This window comes from Hirundo rustica, chromosome 17 (assembly GCF_015227805.2).
Source record: "Hirundo rustica isolate bHirRus1 chromosome 17, bHirRus1.pri.v3, whole genome shotgun sequence".
Lineage (NCBI taxonomy): Eukaryota > Metazoa > Chordata > Aves > Passeriformes > Hirundinidae > Hirundo > Hirundo rustica.
The window spans coordinates 3,598,709-3,621,428 of NC_053466.1; the positions used below are offsets into that span (position 1 = coordinate 3,598,709).

At 53.5% G+C, this 22,720-nt stretch overlaps 1 protein-coding gene and 1 long non-coding RNA gene across 3 annotated transcripts; one reads left to right on the plus strand and one right to left on the minus strand.

The window, feature by feature from the left end:
• The first annotated feature begins 685 nt into the window (after positions 1–685).
• Positions 686–9,074, plus strand: LOC120760437 (uncharacterized). The gene is made up of 3 exons (XR_005703367.2): positions 686–1,550; positions 2,747–2,894; positions 4,493–9,074. It is a non-coding gene; the product is annotated as an uncharacterized LOC120760437 (long non-coding RNA).
• Positions 9,075–9,081: 7 nt separating this feature from the next.
• On the minus strand, positions 9,082–22,663 carry BRAP (BRCA1 associated protein). 2 transcript variants are annotated; one of them, XM_040080700.1, is made up of 12 exons: positions 22,532–22,663; positions 22,225–22,383; positions 21,551–21,752; positions 20,626–20,815; positions 19,171–19,284; positions 18,613–18,761; positions 16,717–16,792; positions 16,105–16,243; positions 15,638–15,747; positions 14,021–14,110; positions 12,211–12,314; positions 9,082–11,267 (listed from the first exon to the last, which is right to left on the minus strand). In XM_040080700.1, the coding sequence occupies exons 1-12, from the start codon at positions 22,611–22,613 to the stop codon at positions 10,907–10,909; spliced, it is 1,776 nt and encodes a 591-aa protein (XP_039936634.1). In that variant the 5' UTR covers positions 22,614–22,663; the 3' UTR covers positions 9,082–10,906. The 2 variants fall into 2 exon arrangements, with proteins under 2 accessions (XP_039936634.1, XP_039936635.1); XM_040080701.2 differs by lacking the exon at positions 12,211–12,314 and having other exon boundaries at positions 10,984–11,267.
• Between the last annotated feature and the right edge of the window lie 57 nt (positions 22,664–22,720).

The window sequence follows — 22,720 nt, forward strand, 5'->3', positions numbered from 1 at the left end:
CCGCGGGCTCGGGGCACCCCCGCGGGGCGCGGCGGGGCCGCGGCGGCGGGCGCGGGGCGGGCGGCGGGCGCGGACTCTTTACGGGAAGTCGGAGGGCGCGGCGGCGGTGCTGCGGCGGGTGAAGGGGCGGGGAGGGAGGGGGGGGACACGTGAGGCGGCGGCGGCGCGGGACGGCGGCAGCGCCCGCCCGGGCCCGGCCGTGAGGCCCCGGCAGGGTCGGGAGAGTCCCCCCGGCCCGCTCGGCTCCCCCTCGGTGCCCGCCGGTGACAGCGGGCGGGTCGGCCCCGCGCGGTCCCCGCGGGCGGCGCTCCCCGCGCTGAGGGCCCTCAGGCCGCGGCCTGGCGGGGCCCGGCCGCGCTCGCCCCTCCCCGGGCCCCAGCGAGCGGCGGTGGGAGGGCGGCGGGCTCGGACCGCAGCACATCGTTCAAAAGAGACCGAGCGTCGAAAGACAACGAAATGGAGGAAAAATGGCCGAGCCTCGGCCGGCTGCGAAAGGCTCGGTGGAGGACGCCGGGCCTCGCCGAGCTGCGGGGCGGCTGCCGCTCCGATCCGCAGGGATCCCGAGCCGCCGCTGCCAAACGCATCCCTGCTCGTGGGGGAAAGCAAGATGGGGCCGGAGGATGGCTGCTTTCCCTGCAGTGCCCCTCCATCTTACTGATTTCGGAGCAGTCAGGGCTTCCCCTCGTAGTGAAGAAATGTAAATTTGCATTGGGCTGATGGATAAAATATTTAAGCCGAAGATGCCGGTTCTCCCCTCACTCCATGTTACCTGTCCACCATCACCCGGCTCCCTGCAGAAATCCTGAGGGCAGTGGCTGCGTGTGGAATCTGCTTGGTGCAGAGTGGGAATTTCACCAAGCCAAAACCCATGCACAAAAATAAAGCTTGGTCTGTCCTATTAAAAAAAAGAGAGGAAAAAAATTGCACATACAGGATTAGTAAGAGCAGATGCAACTTGAAAACCAAGAGCTAAATTGATTTATAGCCATGGTTACTCGAAATGCTCAGAGTTTAATCTATTCATAGAAATGCTCTAGAAATCCCACAGGATTCCAATGGAATAAAAAGGAGCTGTGCTCTTAGGCAGGCATTATTTATACACCTTGCTCCTAAAGCAACAGCTTTCCCGTGCAATTGGAAGAGTTGTGGGCGGCAGCACACAATGGTAAAAAGATAAATATTGAACAGCTTTCTTAAATTAGCATTTTCCTTACATTTCACCTTTTCAACTGATTGGGTTTTTTTTTCACCTCACAGGCCCAAGTAACCCTGTGGTTAACACTTTATGAGCTGGGTGACAGATCCTACCCAAAATGAGCTCAGCATGAAGAATTTCCCCATCAAAAATACTCTAAACAGAGCTGGTGATTTAAGGAAATTACATTCTTTTAATCCTTTTCGTGAACTCATGAGATTCTTCACTATTTCACAGCCACGGAACTGAGTGAGAAGGACACTGAGGATTTCTGGAAGCCGAGAGTTTCTGTGGGAGACATCAGCACCTGCAGAGCCAAAGGTCACCACTGGCACCGATTTTGGGAGCGTTTACTGTAAGAGCAGGGATCTGGCTGACTTTATGTGATGGGACAAATAAATCCCTAAGAGCAGCTAAGAAAAATCTTATATTTGTGTAAAACCCACGAAAAAGCACTTTACCAATATAAGACAATGTGTAACAATGTAGCAGTAGTAATATAACAATAATAGTTGTAGTAGTAGTATATAATAATATATAAAGATATAAGAAATACATGGAGCTGTTAAAGAGTGCCCAGAAAAGGCTACAAAGATGTTAAAGGGTCTGTGCAGGGCTAGAAGTTGGACTGGATGATCCTTATGGGTCCCTTCCAACTCAGGATGTCCCACGATTCTGTGAACCGACCTCTTCAGGGTGCTGTTTGTAAGTTCTACAGCTTTTGGTTAGTCCTGAGCCTTGAGCAACTTTGAAAAGGAAGTTGTTAATAAAAAGCACAAGGAAGTCTGATAAGGGAGCGAGTATAACTCATCCAGGTCACTTAACGTGGGGTTTTTAGAGGACACCAGTGCTTTCCCAGCCTGGAATGTTCACAGCTCACAGCAGTTAGTGGCTGCTGCTGTGGCTGAAGGTTAAGAACCATTAAAGCACCTGCAGCACTTTGAAGGGGCTGCGGGGCAAAGATGGAGCCCTTGATAGTCAAGAATGTCAAAAAATACAGGAACAAGTTCCACAGGCAGAGACAGTTTCTAAGACGTGACGTGAGGACACTGAAGTGCGTTTTAGGGTGACATTACGTGCTCAGAGGGCAGGGTATGAATGGGCTGGTGTTCACATCCTCAGTAATGACTCAAGGGCAGTTGCAGTTTGACTTGTTTTCCCCTTCAATGTATTCTTTGTTTTGTTAAGCTCTGTTTGGCTTTCGTTGCACCCTCCCTTTTTTTCTTTGTTGAGCATCTTTACAAAAAAGCAGATTAAAAGTAAATATAGAAGTGATCATTTGAAATAACACAGCAGTGACCACCAGAGAAGCTGCAGGTTGGTTTCCAGTGGCAGCCAGCTTCTCCCGGGACACTGCTCCTCCTGTGTCTGCAGTGAACTCCCCAAATTCCCAGTGTGATGGGGTTCTACTGCTGTTAGGGCACGTCATTCCCTTTACTTCTTCCTGAATATGCTTTTCTCGATAGCCCACCATTCATCAATATTTATTATTTTATGTCACGGTTTTATCAGTTTCTCACCCTTCCTTTTGCTCTTCCCCACCATTTATAGCTGACATTTTGGATGTTGTGACAAAGAACAGCCAACAGTGGATGTGGTGGTTTAGCTGGAGGAAAATTCAGGATGCAGTCAAGAAAGAAAGGAAACAATTCCTGATGGAGAATCACGTTCCCTTCTGCCTCTGCTGTCCACGATCCAGGTTAGAGCTGCTCCTTTCCAGGACTGCTATTTCCACCCAGATATGTGACCACATGTGCAGGCTGCATTTGCATGTGGAGATGAATGAGGCTGATAATAGCAGCACTTAGCAGGAAGTGCCGTGTGATGCAACATTTCCTTGATCTAACCTGCTGTTCCTCCTGCGCTCCCTTCCCTGAGCTACCCAGGGTGATCCTCAACAGCATCCAGCAAGACAAAAAAAACTCCTGGGGTACGCAGGGACAGCAGCACAGGCTCTGGGGTTTGCTTTAAGCAAAATCAGCTGCTGGACAAGCTCAGAGAGCTGAGCCTTTCCACACACGTGTTTTCTCTTCCCTGAAGACGTCAGCTCTTCAGTGCCATGATCCCCTCCCCTGGGAGGGTAAAGCTTTGTGGACAGTGCTGTGAGCACGGGGGTCTCCAAACACTTGGAAGGATATTAAGAGAACAAATCAGGTGCTGTGACACGCAGGCAGCGCTTCCCGGAGAGATACTCCGCAGCTCATCAGCACAGCTGCCCTCCGTTCTGGTTCTGAGTGATGACACACCCCTGGCCACACCGGAATTGGTACAACAGCAAAACCAACCCCCAAATTCCAAACCAACCACGTGGGACAGCTGCTGCCACCTCTGCCTTTCCCCCCAACCCCGATGTTCCCATTGCCTCCAGCTCCCAAATTCACAGCCCGGCTCTGAGCAGAGAGCAGCTCCCATCAGCTGCAGGTTTTGATCTGCACTTGCAGTTTTATTGCTGCTTCTTCAGCCTTGCAGCTCAGTGCAGCAGGGGTGTGGATGACGGATGTCCCTGCTGGGCCATGCATCCAGCTGCTTCTGCAACCAGCAGGAGATGAAGGGAAATGCTGATGTCCACGGAGCTCTGGAGAGTGGCATGGAAGTGCCAGAGCTTGTGCACCCATAATCAACAATCTCAATTTCCACAGGCCTTGGATACAGCGAGGGCATTTCCTTCCATCTGACAAAGCCATGGCTCTGCAGCAATTGTTGGGACAGAGCTGCAAACTGGGAGACACCAACCCTGCCCAGCAAAGTGCCAGGGAATTGCCAACCAGGCACTTTATGCCTTTAGTTTTCACATTTTTAGGAAAGAGAGGGGGGTAACCGAGCCTGGCTCCTACTAAGCAGCAGCAGCACACAAAGCAATCGTTATGCCAAGATTTAGCTGTTAAATCCCTCAAGATCTGGTGCTCACAGAGCATAAACAACCTTTGCCTCCCAGCCTGGGCCGAGCCGTACCTCCAGGTTTCCCAGCCCAGCCACGCAGACCCTCCCATACCCATCCTCTCCCCGGCCCTCTGCTGAGGCTGCCGTGCCAACAAGAAAGCCAGTTGCCATGGCATTTTTTCCCCCTACAGACAGATGTCCATTAAAAACCAAGTCAGCCTCAGGTTTGCTTCACAGAGCAGCTTTCAGTTATTATTACCAGCCTGCAAGGAATTTCCACTGTAGCCCTTCACCTCAGATGTTTTAATGCACTTCAGGATTAATCCCCGGGGATTAGAAGGAAACTACTCCAGAGCAGGCACAGGTACGTTCAAAGGACAGATTTAGGATTATGATTGTGGTTTATGTTTTTGGCAGATGACAACCACATGACTGTGTTTGGAAAAGGTTGAGTTTGTTACCTCCGGTGCTCCTTCCCCTGTTCACTGTGCTAAAATCATCATGCAAATTGGAAGTGAGACGTGAAATTTTCCCCTCCTCTGGGATGTCTCAGATCTGGGATGTTGGCTTCAGGAGGAACCTGCCTCTCCTGGACAGGGGCAACATCCAAGGCTCCATCCATGGAGAAGGGAAAGCCCAGGCAGCTTCTGTGAACAGGGCCAAGCTCCTTCAGCAACCACGTGGCCCAAGGAGCGATGTCTTCTTACTTGGACACACTTTTATTTAAAAGTGGAAAAAGCGATGAATGGATTCCATGCTTTGCCTCAGCCCATGCGGGGGATCAAGGGCCTGTTGGAATTGTCCCTTGGGAAAAAGAGAGGAGCTTCCCACTGCAGTGCTGGCAGCGCATCCCCAGCATCTCTGCAGGGATGGGTTTGGAGGGAACACTCAGGTATTTTTATTTGGACTCCAACCGTGCTGAATGTGCGAGAATTAGACACTGAAATTTAACTGTACAGCAGAATTCGTTTTCCTTACTTAACACTGCAGTGCTAGAATTCCTTGGTGATGGCCAGGGAGGGATCTCCCCTCTCACATCTGGCTCTGAACCTGGCAGGGCTTCCACAGCATTCCTTGTTTAAGCTGAGGCACTTGGGGAAACCTCAACCTTCTGTGATTTTGGAGCCACCATTGCAGCTCCAGAGCCCTGCATCCAGGCTGGCTCACAGGGAGCTTCCCACTGGAGCCTGGATCTTTGAGGGAGCCACAACTCCAGCTGCAGGAACGGCAGCTCCTGGTGGCTCTGGGAAGCAGCAGGGTCTGAGCACACCCTGGCTGCAGGGTCCCGAGGGAGCACTCCCTCTCAGCCACCTCCCAAGGCGAGACATTTGGATTTCTCCTCTCAGTTACAGCAAGCACAGCTGCAAATATGATCAAAAATATCTAATCCTCTTAGCTGCTTCTGCAGTTTGACTCGATCGCTGCAGAGGAAAATGCTGTGATTGCAGAGCGCTGCCTGCATTCCCACGTAAGCCTCAGCTTTTACACCATTGATCATCCCTCCACATTGATTTTTTGGAAGGAGGAGAAGGTGTTTGGCTCCTTGACGTGAAACTGAGGGGGTTTTTCAGGAAGGGTTTGGAAGCCAGGAGCTCCCAGGGCAGCACGTGGCTCTTGGTGCTCCTTCACCGAACAAGCAGAATCCAGCTGGGATTTCTTCTTCACCAGAAGCCAGAGCACATTTGAAAGCTGTCAAGGAGAATTGTTTGGGAAAAATCCCCTTTGCTCCTTGTGCAACCCCTGCACTTGCAGAGGGAATCTCTTGGCGCAGCTGTGCTTGGACAAGACCATCCAGCTTCCCCTCCATCAGCACGGGGCCTCCAGCTGCAGCAGCATCCCTGTCCCCTGTGGATAACTGTGGATAACTCCAGCTCACCCATCTCGCTTGGCCACATCTCCCACTCAGCTCCTCCAGCCCTCACAGGAAGGTTTTCCAACTGGGACTCCACACAGGCCATGGATTCCAGCCAACAGCACCAGGAGTTTCTCCAGCCTAAGTTAATTCTGCTTGGGCTAAGATTCCCAGCAGTGCAGAGGAATTGGTCTGGGAGATTGCAGTCGTGGTGTAGATGCTGGAAGGATTTATTGTTGGTTTGGTTTTGTTTCACAGAACTCTGTCACACAGATCGTGAAGCTGCTTTGGAACCTCACTCACACCTGTAAGGGGGGGTCTCCCAGCAGCCCAAAATGGAGCCCACCCAGGTGGGTTTCACCTGCTTAAACCCTTCTGCTGTACATGGCAAGAGGCTCCTCTTCCCCAAAGAATGTCCCACATCAGTGGAGACTGATCAATACCACAAATAACACATAAATGAGGGAAGAGGAGACTGGGAGGGCTGTAAATTGTTGTCAAAACCATCATCTCTGCATCCAGGAGACCACACTGACACTGTCCTCCAAGGCCATTGCCACCACACAGGGACACAGAAAACAGGCACAGAAACCAGCTCATTGCAGTCTGCCTCCAGGAAAAATCAGCAGAGCCCAGGATCTCAGGCAGGGAATAAGCGCAGCTGCTTAACACAGCTCATCCTCACCCACTGCCCTCGGGCCCACAAACCCAGAAAACCTCTCCAACCACCAAATCAGCACATTACTGAACCTGCAAAGACCAAAATCTCAGTTTCCTGGTGAGCTCAGCTGCCAGCAGCAGCAGCAGCAGCAGCAGCAGCAAAGCTTTGCACGGCTTGCCAGCCTCAGCACAGCTCCGGAAACCCCCCCCAGAGAGCCCCCACCTACCCCAGCTCCAGCTCAGCTCCAGCTCAGCTCCAGCTCGGCAGCAGCCCCCCAGGTGCAGCAGCTTTGGAGGAGCTGAAGAAGGTTCAGCAGGGCCCAATTTCCTGGTGGGGAAGTAAACATTGTTCTCCCGGAGGTGTTTGATGTTTTTAACCAGCTTGGGATGGAAGGAGTTTGAGTCTCCAGCTCCCTGGGAGAAGGTGGAAGGAAACCATGTGAGTGTGTTGAGGTTTGTTGTCTAACTCAATTAACCGATTACTTCCAGGTCAAGAAGGGGCAAAGCTGTAGCTGCTCTTGGTGCTGTAAATAATGTTTGCTCAGGGGTGGTGCAGGGGCAGGAAGCTGTAGGTGTGGGGTTTTCACTTGGAAGGAAAGCAAATATCTCCGATTGCTTCCTGCTCCCAGCAAACCTGTCCCTATTTTACTGTTGCTCCTCCGATTCTGGGGTGAACCCAATTATTGCCTTGGGAAATGTGTGCAGGAATTCAGGTTCAGGAGGAATACACAAATATCCCTCCTGTGCTGTAAAACACACCCCAAACTCCGCTGGGTGTCCTGGTGTGGGATCCCCTTTGGAGCAGCTGCGTGAGTTTGCCTTTAAAACACCAAACATTAGACCAAAATGTTCATTTTTGTAAAAAAAACCAAAACAAAATGGGGGTAGGATGTTTTGGTGAAATGGATGTGAATCCCTCAGAGCTCAAGCGAGAACAGACAAGTCAGTTGATGCAGATCAAGGCAGGAATTTTCCAGCGGGCCTTAGGGAATTGGGCTTCAGGGGAAAGGTAAAGGGAGCAGGGAGCAGGTGGTGGGACAGCAGGGCATGGCCGTGGGGGGCTCCAGCTCGGGCACGTGGACACCTGTGGATCTTTGCCCTGAGGGGACTTGGTGTCCACTCTGCTCAAATTTTCCTTGGGCACAAGGCAGAGATGTCACCTCAGGCAGGACGCTGGCTCCTCTGCAGAACGGTGACATGGGGGGGATTCATTGGAATAAAGGGACGGGTTCTTCCCAAGACACAGATTGAACGAGACCCTGGAACCAGAGACAGCAATGTCAGACCCCAACCTGCCAATCCAGCCTTGCCATGGCTCAGGTGGAACATTCCTGTCACGGAGCAGTGACAGTCCAGCCATGGGCCCCAGCTCACCCCCAGCTGCCCAAAACTTCCCTCCCAGAGCCCTCTGTCCTGCTTCCCTCCCAGCCCGTGGAGCCGCCTCTCCCCACGCTCACTCGGGAGCAGCTGCTGCAGTGAATCACAGCAGCATCCTCCAGCCTCTGCCGAGCCCCAGCTGGGCTTCTCCCTGACCGCTGCAATCCCACAGCCCCTGCTGACCTCCTCTCCCGGGCAGCTGGGTGCTGCCCCTGCTCACAGAATCACTTTGGTGTCCCTCCCTGCCCGGAGGGGAAGCAGGGACCTTTTCCAGTGGGAACAGCAGGATCCAGTGAAGTTCCCAGCACATGCTGGCCACCAGCAGTGCTCTGGGGAGAGCAGGTCCCTCATTTCTTGCTCCTGCAGGAACATCTCTCCGTTGTTCCACGGAGCCCATGTGGGACGTGCCAAGGCAGGCTGTGTCCTACAGCTGTTCAGCTGGGGAAAGGTGCGTTCCTTTTGGGATTTCAAAAAAAAAAGGCGATTTCAGGGGTTGTAAGCACAGCAGGAGCTGGGCCAATGCCAGCTGCCCAGTGCTGCTGCAGCCTCCTGCTGTGGGCACAGTGAGTCACAGCCAGGGCTGACCTGCTGCTCCACTTGCTGATGTCAAAACTTCACCACGGGCTGAGCTCCCAGTGCCAAAGCTTTCTCCAGGTTTGTGGGTGTGGATGAGGGGTAAGGAAAAGTCACAGAGCGGCCTGAGCTGGGACCTTTCCCTTCACCACAAGCCCCATTTCCTCTGGGAAGTCTCCCAAGGGAGGGAGCCTGGGAGAGCCCAATGATCGACAGCAGTGAATAAACACCCAGACAGACACTGCAGGCTCTCTGCTCACCTGGGATGGTTTAAGGAGAAGCTGGAGGGCACTCAAGGACTGAAAGTTATTTGGTTTAATGCAAAGCATTCTACAATTCTTCTTTTTCTGCACAAGCTGCCCAGAGATAACTGCCCAGCCTTGTCTGCTCCTATCAGCTCTGCTGAGCCCAACTTCCCCAGCCCAAAGAAGACCGAGAGCTCATTTGGACAGCTTTGCCTTTGAGTTAAAAACTATCAGACTTCCAAAATAACCTCCTCCCTCCCCTCCGGTGGAACACACACACAGAAAGAACTGCACACTGGTTTAATTTTCCATCACATTTTTTGAAAATGAATTCCAAGATACAGTACAGCATCTTTAGTGTTCTACACAAAGCAAGCCTTCAGCAAAAGGTCAGAGGATCTTAATGGTGTAAAAATATATCTTAAATAAAATAGTTTCTCTAGGAGAGCAAGCCGTGCTGTACATCTCGAGGTCCTTAGGGTCATTTACAGAAGGCAGAGGCCTGGTAGTACAATCCACACACTGGAAAAGTGAGTGTACATTCCTGCTACAAAGTCAGAAAAGGTCCAGATTCCAGGTGGTGGGGGCAGATCTCCAAACCCAAGCAGGGGATGCCCAGAGTGCACTGTAATTCCCATGAAGTTTGACTCTCTCTGTCCATGCAGCCAGGAAGCGGATGAGAACCACCCGCCTTCCCGGGCTCATTCCAGGGACTGGGACTCGTCCCTTTCAATGGGCCAAAAAAAGAACAACTTCTAGCAATAAAGGACTGGCTGTTGCATGCCCAGGCTGGACCTGCTCAGCCAGAGCTGTTTCAGTGTTCCAAACTAAGGTCATGATTGTTCCAACACGGACCAGGATCATCCTGTGGCCTGGAAAGACAACTGGGGACTCCCCTGCCATTTTTAACATGCTCAGCCTTTAAATGCTCCGATTCTGAGCACAACAGCAACCAGGACAGTCGCTTCTCCAGGGGAAAACTTCCCACCCCAGAGCACTGAGGAGTCTTAGAACCTAAATGAAATCCAACAAAAAATCCAAACCAAAGCAGATTTGTGCACAAAATTCCCTTCCAGGACCTGTGTCCCTTTGGGGCAAGTCACAGGGAAGCTTCTCCAGCTGAGGTTGTGGATAGTGCCACGTTTTGGTGAGCACAGGAACTGGAACCAAGAGCTGCAGCTCCTGGTGAGGATCCGGGAATGGGGGAAGAGTTTGGGAAGGGCTGTGCTCGTCCCTGTGCTCAGCTGGCTCTGAGGAGAACAGCTCTGGAGCTTACACCAACACTGCCAGTGCAGCTCGGGCCGGGGACACGCACGCACCCCGCTCCAGGAGCACCGGAATGATGGGAATGCATTCCACAACTCCACTTAATTTGTAGAAATACCTATAAAATAACCACATTAAACAGCATCCAGAACACAGAACTTCCACCCTTTCTGCCCCACAGGCAGCACAGCAAGTGCTGGCCTCTCAAAGACCATTGTTAAAAAGAAGAGAGATCAGAGCAAAGTCCCTTAAAGCCTTTAAATTCCCAGACCACTGGCCTTTAGGACTTGCCTGGTTTCTTACACCACTAAGATGGTTTGTTTTCCATACCTCACTCCTTTTTCTCTCCCAACTACAGTTCTACTCCTGCACAGGCAGTTCTGCAGTGTCAGGACTGCACATACGAAAAAGGAGATGTATATAACCTAATTAACACCATTTATTAAATAACTTCTTAATTGAGAATACTTTTAATCCAGGAGAAGAACTGGAGAAGCCTTACAAGCTGGGCTGAGCCTACCCTACAGCATCCCCGTGGGGAATGGGATGTTGGACATGGACACCCCCCACCCCAAAACACTCTCCAAGAAAGTCAAATGCATGACAGGAGGGGCTCTGAAAGGGAGGGAAGGCAAAACGGTCACCAAGATCTGCCTAAAAACAGCTAAATAGTGCAGTGAAATGCTTTTAAATACCACAGACACCTCCACTGACTGGCAGCCAGTTTTATGAGCAGCTCTGGAGACAATTTCTAGCTGAGCTTTAGTGAGCTGGGTGTTTCCAGCTCGAGTCCCGAGGTGAGCCTGGCCCCGCTGCTGGCACGGCCAGCTCCAGGGTGGGAGCAGAGAATTCCCCTTCTCATTTCCCTCTCTTGCCACGGCCTCTCCTGGAGGAAGGTTTGCCCGTGCCTGATGTGGAGGAGCTGGCAGAAGACGCCACTGCAATGTTGATCTGTCCTTCCTGAATCTCCTGGCGGGTCTCGGCTGGGAGGTGGTTGATTTTCTGTTGTGTCTCCAGGTAGAACATGACATCCCTCAGCTGCTCCTGGATCTCGGAGATCTGCAGGTCCTTCTGCTCACAGGTCTCCTTTAACACCCTCTCCTCCTCCTTCAGTTTGTTCTGCAGCAAGGCCTGGTTTGCTCGCAAGCACTTGTTCAGTTCCTGCTCCTCCTTCAGCTCGTTGGAGAGTTTTGCCACTTTGTTGTTCAGCTGGGAACACCTTGCAGAGAGAAGCACGAGTCAGCACAGCAGCAGTGTTCACCGGAGAAACGACCCCCAGCCCACCAACCCCTCCTGGAGTTTGGTTTTCCAGCAAAGTTGGGCAAGGGGAGGCAATACAAGACGACTCAGAAATCCCCACCAGGTCAGGCAATTCCATCTCATGCCAAATGCCAACAGCACAGGCAACAGGCAGGGCGTGCCTGGGAGATGGAGCCGACCTTGGACACGCACCTGCAGCTTTTGGAACAGGTGCCAAAGAGGGCACAGGGATTACCAGGGACCCTGAGAGAGCTGAGGGCAGTCAGGGGCCTCCTGCCACACTCCAAAACCCTCAAAATACCATTTCAAGGGTTACAGCCTGGTGGTTCACAGACAGGGCTTCCTGCTCCCAACAACTCTGCTTTTGCCCTGGCAGTTTGCTGGCACCCTCCTCTGGCTTTTTTCACTCAGGAAAGGGAGCTGCAAGGAGCTCAGTGCCTGTGCCCCCTGCTCCAGGCAGGACTGCTGGACAGGCCAGGGACACAGTCCCACCCAAGGACTGCATGGATCCACGATTCCCACACTTGGCATCTTTCCTCCAGGCACTCCCCAAGATCTGTATGTGCCCCTGTGCTGGGTGATGCTTCTGCTGAGCTGCCTTTCATCCCTTTGGATGCTCCCACCAAGGGCAGAACAGGCTGGCATCTCCCTGGGAGCAGGGAGAGGACGGATCCCTGAATGCTAAACACGCAGAGCGTGCAAAGGGAGCTCAGGGCCCCAAAGCTGTGCTCACTCAGACACTTCCCATTTGTGAACACCTACAGAAATCAGAGCTTTTTTTAAAGCGAGCCATGTTCTCGGTATTGCAGCTTAAACAGCTGAAAATTGCCCAGGAATAGCAGGGTTTTTTCTTTTTGGTGTTCTAATGGCTGCATGGAACTGAACCTGGCAGCGGTACCCACTTCCTCTCCACTGACTGCTTTTCTTTGAGCAAATCATTGAGCCGCTGTTCCAGACTGTCACACTTCTCAATGGTCTCTTTAAATTTGGTCTTCATGTTGTTAATCTGTAAAGACAAACACAGGGGCATTTCCAACAGCTCAAAGTCCGCTGCCCTTTCGTCAGGACACTCGGTTTTCCAGAGGTGTTCCTAGACTTTGACCAATTCCTCTGCCCAGGCAGGGAAAGCTTGGAGCCAAGGCTTTGTTCTGGTGAGGACCCCCCGTGTCACCCTCAGATCCCAGACAAGGAGCCACGTTGCCGTGGGAGCTGCTCCCACAGAACAGCAACTCCGGCTGCAGATCCGTGCCAGGCGCTGCCAGAAGCTGCAGCAGCTCTTTAACTTCTTCCTGCCTGCAGCCAGCATCCCTTTGGCCACTCTCTCGCGGTTCTGGACCCATCAGCAGACTCAGATTTCTACCTCAAGGCGTTACAAGGCCGGGTTTTTGCTCATTTCGAGCTAAACCCCAGAGAAGGAGTATGAAGATGAGCAGGGGCTGGCTCAGCAGTGCTGCCACGAGGCACTGACCCACTGACACGGATATCTGCCTCACACAAACACAAACATCCCCTGGCCACGGCCTTCCCCTTCCCTCTGCTGCCCCATTCCAGCTGCTGCTCTCCTTCTCCAGGTGTCAAACCTCCAGCAGGAAATTTAGAGCAGGAATTCTTGTTTCCCTTCTGCTGGTGTCTCCAGCACGCTCAGGTGCAGCGGGGCAGGGAAGTAATGGAAAATGCTTTGCTGGAGGAGCAGTCTGGACAAATGTCAGTGTCAGCACACACAGATGCAGAGCAGGTGTGAAGCCCTTCAGTCCTAAGCAGGGAATGTTTGTGCAACTGATGGTTAATTTGGGGAAGGAGCCTGAGCACTGATAATGGAACACGCTGCATGGTGGCACCGATCCAGACAAGACTTACATGGAACAAGTGCCATGGATAAAATTATTGGCTTCTTTAAACGAGAAAGAGTGGTTTCATTTTGAAGCTGCCTTGAGAATTGTGGCTTCTGGCCACTTGCAAGATGATTTTTGATATATATTTTCCTTTTATAGAGCACTCCATAAGATTCCTGGGACTGTTCTTTAAGGCAAGGTCAATGGCCACCATTTCAACCGTCACCATTTCTGTTTTTACCTAATTGCAGACACTTAAATGGTTAATTAGAAGTCCTGAAGAAAGTTAAGGACTTTATTCTAAATCCTGACTCACTTTCAACCCAGTTGAAAGGATCTATGTAGAGTGAAAAAGCAGCAGAATATCCTCCCTGGATTTTTCCTGGTGACATTTTGAAGCAGTCCTGCCTGCAGGATGCTTTATAGGAGGAGACTCTGAACTTTTCCCAGAGGGTGATGAGAAGAGAGGGGATCAAAAAGAAAGGGCAAATCAATATGCATTTGGAGCAGAGAGACAGTTCCACCTTCTGCAGCCGAGCAAATTAAAGTCATATTGTCTCTGCTCCACCAACATTCCCTGGAGATCCGTGTCGGAGAGACGGATGGCTCCGGGATCCTGCAGCACCACCGCTGCTGCATTTCCCCAGCAGCACGTTTAAATCAAGCTGCAATCTCCGTGGCAATCTACCTGCTTCTGCACCACTGAGCAGCAAATTGCTCCCTGGGAGCAGGCAGATAAGGGACAGATCCAGCTCGGAGCCAATTCTCCCAGCTGGGAGCGGAGCAGGCGGCGCCCAGGCTGAACCAGAGATCCAGCAGCTCCTTCTTCTCCTGTTTAACAGGGCCAGGACCCCTCCCACGGGCCCAGGGCAGAGCTCACCTCTTCAGCTGTGTCCTTCTCGATCCGGACAATCTTGTTTTCCCAATAGATCCGCTGGGATTCCAGCTGGCTCGTCAGCAAATAGGAATACTACAAACACAGAGACGCAGAGCAGTCAGGGTGGCCCTGCTGGTTAAGGAGCCCCGAGGGTTCCGATCCACAAATCAGTTTAACCAGATGAAATCAGGAGGTTCTGGACACTCATCCCCAGCTGCAGGTCCAGCTGATGGCTTTCACCAGCTTGATTTCCCAATCAAATCATTTTGGGGGTTTTTGGAATTAAGGAAAGCCTTTATGGCACAACAAGGATCAATGAAGTAAAAGTATCAAGCCAAGAATTTTTTAAGGAGGGGACAGATTTTTCATGGGACTAGCAATAAACGTCTACAGGAAAAGGAAGCATCACCCATCCCTGTCCTGAGAGTCTGAGATTCCAAAGGCTGAGGGGAAGAGTTCCCACCCACAACCCAAACTCCAGTGCAGCAGGATCAATGCACATCTCCAGCTTTCCTATAAGGAGATTTCTGGGAAAGCACCCTCAGCTCTCCGTAACTATTCCCAGTTACTCTTCTCCAACATGTCTGGCCCATTCTAGTGTTATTTTGGTATCCAAACAAGGATCTATGCCCTACATCCCATCTTCTTCCTATTGGTTCTGCAAATGAGTCATGAGAAGGTTGAAAAAGGTGATTACTCCTTTTCATCAGGCTAATAACCATCAAATTAGGCATTCACTAGAGATTTACACATGCACGGAGCCTCGATCGCTCTCAGTAATTTCTGAGTGCCAAAACACTCTGCCAAATTAATTCTCTCTTGAACCTTTCAATCTCGTAAGAAAGAGAGATCTTACATGCTTTAAGGAACCACCTCACAAAAAAAAAGGGTTAAAATTAGCTGTTTTGACATGTAAGTGTTACTCAGAAAATTCACTGAAAAGCAACCAAATATTTATGTGAGCAGTGAGCTCCTCCAGTCTGGTCTCTGTGGGCTGTTCCTCCTCACAAACCCTCGTGTCTAATGCGGCTGAAATCGTGCTGCAGTGGCTGCTCAGTGAGGCAGCGATTTCCAGCTCCTCTCCTTTAGTTATGAGAGGAGAAGCTGGGCAACAGGTAGAAAAAGTAAATAAATCATTATCTGTTCAAGGGAAGGGAACAGAACAGAGCTGGCATCAGCCTGTCAGCGCTGTGTGCTGGCCAAGGTGAGCACACGGCTGTGGATTCCTGCACCCTCCATCGGTTTGGGAGCTAAACTACCCAAACTGACAGCTCCACGCAGATCCACGAGGAAGGGTCTGGGGAGGGACCCAGAGCCACTTCTCCCTCCAGTGCCTCCTTTTGCAGCAGCTCCTGTTCAATCACCAGTGACCACAGGACGACACTGCAGCCAGCTCACACTGCGCTGCATCGGCTCTGCAGAGCCAGGGAGAGGCTTAAAAAAAAAAAAAATTAGAGAGAAAAAAAAAAAAAAGCAGTAAACCCATCCTGCTCCTGCCTGGAGACAATTTCCTCCAGGCTGGGAGCAGATCTGCTGTCTCAGCTGATGGGATTGAACCGTGGTCGTGGCGGGGCTGGAAATGCTTCCACAGCGCAGATTCCAACAAGTGAAAATATTTACCTCTAATTGTAAGGCATCAATTTTCTCCTCCTGGCACATATCCCCCTCACACTCGTACTGGACTAGCTTGCCATCAGTTTTGCTTGCCACCAGCCGATGGACGTAATTGTCTGGGGAGACAAAATCCAACCACGGGCACTCAGATGTGAGGAACCCTGATGACAATTAAACCGCCCAGACCCTGCCCCAAAGCCAACACCACATGGATTTGTTCTTCAGCAGATTCCTCCCAGCCACCCTCTGGGGTATTTCTGACACCAGCCCAGGGCAAACTGATGGAAAAGGAGTAACAAAGGTTCCAGGGACGCTGTGGGACCACCCTGGTTCTTGACAGAGTCACCCTCTCCCTCCTCCAGCCCCAGGAAGCTGCTGTGGGAGCAGAGACGGCTGCTCCCCAAAGTCGGGGATCACAGACACAAGCTCGCCCGCGGCCGGCCCCCGAGGGCGCCCAGGGTGCCCAGGCTCACCCCCGGCGTAGTCCCAGACGCGGTGGTTGGTGAGCTGCATGGCGTACGTGTGCTGCGTCTCCTCAAAGTGCTTGTAGGCGTGGCGGCTGACGTAGCGCCCGCAGCCGATGTGCCCGCAGATCAGACAGATCCACAGGTTCTGCAACACAAGGGGAGCTCAGCTCTGGGGGGCAGCAGCACCCCCAGACAGCCCGACACGCTCCGTCATGCCCGCCGGAACGAGCAGCGCTCGCTTTCCCACTGCCCCCGGAAGGCCGAGAAGGGGATCCCTGCCCAAAGGAGCTGGATAAATCCCACCCAGATGGGCCTTGGCTAAGGAATGAGGGATCTCAGCAAGCTCTGCAAGGCACAGAACGCAAGGGCCAACAGCATCAGGCTGGTTTAGCTCCCTGCTGTCACACTGATCTTTCTAAGACTCGGGGAGATTCGTCAGAACAGGAAATCTGTGAGGTAACATCACTTCCCAGCACTGATGCAACTCAAAAGGAAAGCTGATACCACACTGGCTGGTAAAACCAGCCCAAAGTCTGCCCAAGAACTGAGCCCCAAAGCAACCCAAGCAGCTGTGCAGTCAGATCTAGGCCAGATCTCACCTTCCACCCACCTACTTACTTCTTGAACTCCACACTCAAAACACTTGTTCTCTTCCACGGGCTCTGGAGTCTGGCAGTATCTGCACACAGGGCACCTGGAGGGCAACAGAGCATCATGAGACACAGGGAGCAACAACTTCACATCCCAGTCAGTGAAAAGAGAGCCGGGGAGCTCCAGGGAAATGCCTGCAGGATGTTCCCTGTATCACCCATCAGCTCACATTTACCCTGCCCAAATTCATTCCACACAAAGTTACCGGTTTTAAGCTGGTGCCAGGACAAAGAACAGTTCTCCCAAAGCCATTTCAGCTGGGTCTGGTTCTGCTGCACTCCAAGGAGTTTACACAGAAGCTACGCACTGAGGAAGGGCACTGGAACTACACACTGCTGGGGACAGCCAAGTGACACTCTGCAAACACCCCCCAGTCCTTAAAACAGCCCTGAGGAGATGCTTCAATCCCACCCCAACCCGAAGGATTCAACCTCAGCTTTCCCAGGAAGAATATCCCATAATTGTACCCTAAAAGAATCAGTAGCAGGAATCCCTTTTGGATCTACCAAAGATGCAGATCTCTCATCTCTTCTGGAACCCCCTCGGTGCTTCCACAAAGACAGAGCACCCCAGAGCAGAAGGAAGCTGTGTCCAGCCCCGGAGCAGCAGCAGCTCAGCTCAGGAATGGGAAAACTGAAGCTGCTGCCAGGACTGTTGATGTATTTTTCATTAGCTGCTGGGTAAGCTCCAGAAATCTTCCAGGGAGCAGACAACTGGGCTGCAGTCAGTTCCTGTTCAAACTCAGGCACCTGCAGCCTCCGTGGTGCCTGAGCAAGGAGAACAGGAGTTTTCCTTTGTCATTTCTTCAGACTGGGAGCACAAGTTCTGCTTAAATTGTATATTCCATATTTTAGGGCTATTTGGGATCCCTCTCCTGCGCTGGCTACGCTCCACTGCCCCAAATTTCCACTGGCTTGGATTTCTGGAGCAAAGCAGCCCATCAGCCTGCACAGCTCCAAATCTGATTCATCTCACAGAGTTCTGTCACTCTGGCTCAGGAGTGATGGATCACAGAGAGCTGCAGTCCTCCTCACATTCCACCAGAGAATGCAGGAATTGGGAGAGCAGGGCTGGAGCAGCCCCAGGGAGGATCTGCAGCCTCCTGCTGCAGTGTCTGTGCCTGCCTGAGGTGCAGCAAAGCGTCCCCAGGACTGGCAAACACACACAGCTGACAGCAGCACTTGGGGGCTCCAGGCACACCAAAATCCCACTCCACAGGGATTTGGGAAGCTGGGAGCACCAAGAGGAAAGGGTCAATGGCAGCAAGAACAGCTGCTTTAAGGACAGACACACGTCCCAGCCTGCCCAGTGCCACGGACACAACTTCCCATCACTCACCTGGGACAACAGGAGCCTCCCCTGCCTGACCTACTTGTCACCATCCCTTCTTCCCCTGCCTTCCCCTTCCCAGTGTGCCCCTGCTCTTCCTCACCTCCTCTTCCTCCCCTCCCAGCACCCAGGTAGGAGAGGAGGCTCCCCACAAGGCCGCTCAGCTCCAGGCAGGAGCAGATCCATCTGCAATGCCGAGGAAGGGCCTGGCCCAGCTGCCGAGGCCGAGTGAAGCAGGGCTGTGCGTGCAGCCAGGCCTGTTTAGCCCAGCACTTTTCTCCTCGAGTATTTTGAAACGATCAGCATTCCTCCACAACTGCCTCCCCGCCTCAGCAGCGAGGCCCCGGGGAATCACCGTTCAATTACTTTTGGCGGGGAGATTTCTCTCTGGGAGCCCCTTAACGGGAAAAAACCCGAGCGTTAGGGCTTGCAGTAATTCCTGCCCCCACAGTGACGAGCAGAGCTTTGTCAGCACAACCCCCCCCACCGCTCCAAGCAGGGCCTCAGAGGTGGAAATAAAGGCCAGGCTCTCACGTGGTGTCCTCCCAGCGCTGCAGGCACTGGCTGTGGAAGCTGTGGTTGCACAGCGTGGTGAGGATCCCGTTCACGGACTCGTCCATCCTCTCCAGGCACACGGTGCACTTGGGCAGCTCTGTCAGGTCCATCACGGGCAGGCTGGCCCCCTGCAAGCACCAAGCACAGGGAGACTGCTCAGCGCCTTCCCAGGCCCAGCAATTAACTCCAGCTTCCCATCGCTGCTGGCACCGTGACGCAGGAGCACCGCGCGGTGCTTGGGAATTTATGGCAAAGGTAAAAAAGCGATCCCCAACACTCAAAGGGCCACAGCCAGGGCTTGGTGAAGGGGCTGCACCTGCAGCCAGCCCCACTGTGCTCTGTGGATTCCCTAAATTACAGCCCAAGGTCACAGCTGAGGCGCAGAGTCCATGGAGTCGCCACGCTAACTCTTCCAAGGGCCACTGGAATGGGGAGATGGGGATGATGTATTAAAGGTATTTTTGCTGCTAAATTCTCCAGGTAATCCTGTTAAAAACCTTCTGAAGTGCAGGGAAAAAGAGAACAAACCAAACTTACATCTTCTGACTTGAAGACTTCGGCCCTTTCCACATACACGAGCTGGCAAACGTCCTCCTCGATGGAGTTGAACTGGCGCCCGTTGCAGGCCATGTAGAAACTGTCTGCGTCAGCCTGGGCACAGAGCAGGGGAAATCGGTTAAAAACAGGGAAACCCCAGCTCATCCAACCAAGGGAGAGGAGGAGAAGCCTCCCATGTCCTCCCTTCTTCCCTGGAACACCAGAGGAGGGGTTTCAGCCAGCTCCAGGCTCTGCCTTTTGGCATCGCCTCTGGAAGAGACAAGTGAAGCTCAGGGCAGTGACACCACGCTGACATTGGAGTTCAGCAGGAACTGGGGACTCCCCTTCAGCACCTGTTCTACCCTTTGTCAGCAATTCCAGTGCATCTGCAAAGCAAACTTGGTCTCTGCAAAAATGTAAGAGGGCCATGTTGCAGGCTGGCGTCAGGGACAGGAGCAACAGCGCAACTGTGGGAGAGAATCCGTTCACCACTCACAGTCCAGGCACCTCCCAGGGCACAAGAACTGAGCCAAACCCTGCCAAATCCAACATCCCCTTTCCCTCAGGAGCTCCCCAAACCCCTTCTCCACAACCACCACACTGGACTGAGGCCATCAGCCGAACGCCACATTCTCATTCTCCTGGTGATTCCAGGCATGAAGAACCCGGAGATTTGTTTTGCCACCTGCAGGCACAGCCATTAGTGGTTAACAGAGCTTCAGGGAACTGCCAGACAAACAGGAATTTCAGGGGGAATTGAGCAGAAGTTTAGGGATTTGCTGCAAGGCTGTTTAGCACTAAACATCTGCCTGAGTAATTTAATGCAACAAGAGATATAAAACCACCTTTGTAACTACTGCAATTAGCACAAAACTGACACAAATCCTCCATCTGCACAGAGGGCTTGGGGAAATCTCTCAGGAAGAATTCACAGCTGGGGGAAATCTCACCCTGAACCCCAAAATAAATCATGTGCAGCTGGGAGAAGAGGATGTCCAAGTGAAAGGGTCCACACAGGAACCTGAGGGGGAATTTAAAGCTGCCCAGTGCAAGGGGCCTGAAGAAGCAAACTGTGTTATCTGGGTATCAGTTCACCCCCAGGCTCCTCAGAAAAGCAGGAAAAGTCTTTCTTAAAACAAAGGGAGCTCCCCTGGCTGGGTCTTCTCTGTTCAGCACAGCACAAGACTCTGAACAAGCTGAGAGACGGTAGAGAACTCTGTAAACGGAATAATTTTTGAAGAAATACCTTTCCAAAATAAAAGCACAGCCAGAACACGGCATCCACTGCTTCCAGGTGCGGGACTAACCTCAGCAGCCCCAGGAATTCTCTGGGAAGGAGGACAGGGCTGTTTCTCCCTGGCTCAGGGCTGCCCAGCGAAGCCACCCAACCCTCCTGAGCGGCGACCGCGTGTGACAATTCCTGCAGCCAAGGAATGCCCGAAGCCTCTCTCTCACCTGGGAGCTGAACTTGATGAGCACCATGTACTGGTTTGGGGTGGAGTCCCTGATGATCTTCATGTGCTCGATCACTTCGTAGAAGGAGGCCACAAACTTCATGAGGTCGTGGCTGGTCATGGTGGCGGGGACGGTGAGGATGCAGAGCATGGCGCTGCGCCGCACGTCCTCCTTCAGGGACGTCATCTTGCTGGGGACACAGCGGGGACACAGCTGCACCTCACCTGCCCCAGGAGGACAGCAGGACACAGCCGGACACACAGCCACGGACACACAGCCACAGCCACGCTGTCGCAGCAACTCTGCTGTCAAACTTTAACCCTCTTTTGCCACGGCTGTGGTCAGTCACCACAAACCGGCCAAGGATTAACCTGGGCAGCTCCAAGAACAATGGGATTGCCAGGAACAGTTTGACAGCAGCTGAAGTTGGCAAGCCCCAGATGTGCAGTGCTATTCCAAGGACAGCTGAGCAATGCTCGTTACTATTCCCAGCGCCCGTCTGGTGCCGTTCAGGAAGGCCTGGAATGGGAATTCTCAAGCAATTATAGGGGAGTGGTGTGGAATTGTGACCCTGGAATACAGGATGAGGCTTCCTGCCTCACACAGCTCCCCAGGCCTGTCACCAAGGCCACAAAGACCAGGATTTAATTGTGGGATCCTTTGGAAAGCTGCTTTCAAATGCCTTTCTCTTTTGGAATCTGTGTTTGTCTTACACCCTCACAAGCCCTCAGCACCCCCAGTGACACACACAGGTGTCACCCACGGCTGGGGCACCCAGGCCAGCCCCAAAGCTCCACCAGTCACTCTCCGCATTCCCAGGAGCGAGTCACCCTTCCTGTTTGTCCCCACTCCGGAGCCACAGCCCCGGGGTGGCCAACTCACCCCTCCCATTCCCACTGAGCTACCATTAACCAGCAATTCTCACTTTGTTTTGTACAGGTGCATAATTCCGTGAACGATTTCAACCGAGGGGTTCCCGCTGAAGAAGGAAATCTGGTCTGGGAGCTGTTTGGAAGGCGAGTCTGGAGCAGCCTCACACTCCTTGCTTTGATCCTCCTGTTTGGTTTTGTCCTCAGCTGACGCAGCCTCCGAGGATTTTCTTCCATCCATGGCAGCTTTTGCTTCATCTTTCACAAAGGCAAAGTTCCCCCGTTACTGAGGGGAAGGGGCCACAAGGATCACCCAGGGCAGCTCCTGGATGTGCCCAGACCCCCAAGAACCCCACCCTAGGCACCCCTGGGAGCTTTGTCCAAACTCCCGGAGCTGTGGCAGCCTCGGGGCCGGGACCATCCCCTGGGCAGAGCCTTTCCCTGACACCCAGCCTAAGCCCCCTGACACGGCTCCAGCCGTGCCCTGGGTGCTGCGCCTGCTCCCCGAGACCCGGGCCGTCCCTTGGAAGGAAGCTGCGGATCGGGATGAGCCCAGCGGGAAGCGCCCGGCAGGAATACCCAGCTCTGCCACCCCACAGTGCATCCCAGCTCACGCTCCCCAACTTCTCCGCTCGTTTTCCGAACTGCAAACCCCGCAACACCCGGGCTCTGCCCGGCCGGGGACGGCACCGGGACACCGTCCCCAGCACGGGGCCGCCGCGGCCGGTACCTGCCCGCGGCTGGATTGTCTCGATGATCACGTCGGTCATCTCCCTGCGGCCCAGGTGCTGGTGCAGGATGGCCGCCCGCTCCCCGGGGCCCTTCCCCTCCAGGCAGGCGGGCACGGCGGCGGGGACCGCGCCGGTGCTCTCCGCTGCCATGTCCGGAGCTGCGGGGACAAAGCGGGCGTTGGCACGGGACGCGGAGCCCCGGCACCGGCAGCACCGGGAGGGCCCCCGCCGGCAGCTGCGCGGTGCGGAGCGGGCCCGGCCGCGCTGCCCCGCGCCCCGCCCGTGCCCCCGGCGGGGGGAACCCACCGGCCGCGCTGTAGGCGAAGCCCGCGGGCAGCGGGGAGGTCCCGGCCAGCTCCAGCCGGATCACGACCAGGGACACGCTCATCAGCTCCGCGGGGCCGCCGCCGCCCGGGACCGGGACCGGCGCCGCTTCCGCCTCCCGCACCTTTCCCCTCTGACCCCGTGACGTCACGGCGCGGTGACGTAGCTGGC

What these genes read in the sequence shown, in the direction of transcription:
- BRAP (XM_040080700.1), bottom strand. Translation starts at nt 22,613, where the DNA reads ATGAGCGTGTCCCTGGTCGTGATCCGGCTGGAGCTGGCCGGGACCTCC. An exon ending in GACAATCCAGCCGCGGGCAG is followed by an intron (nt 21,753 to 22,224) that starts GTACCGGCCGCG and finishes CCTTTGTGAAAG; the next exon opens with ATGAAGCAAAAGCTGCCATG. An exon ending in CGTCTGGGACTACGCCGGGG is followed by an intron (nt 15,748 to 16,104) that starts GTGAGCCTGGGC and finishes TTGTCTCCCCAG; the next exon opens with ACAATTACGTCCATCGGCTG.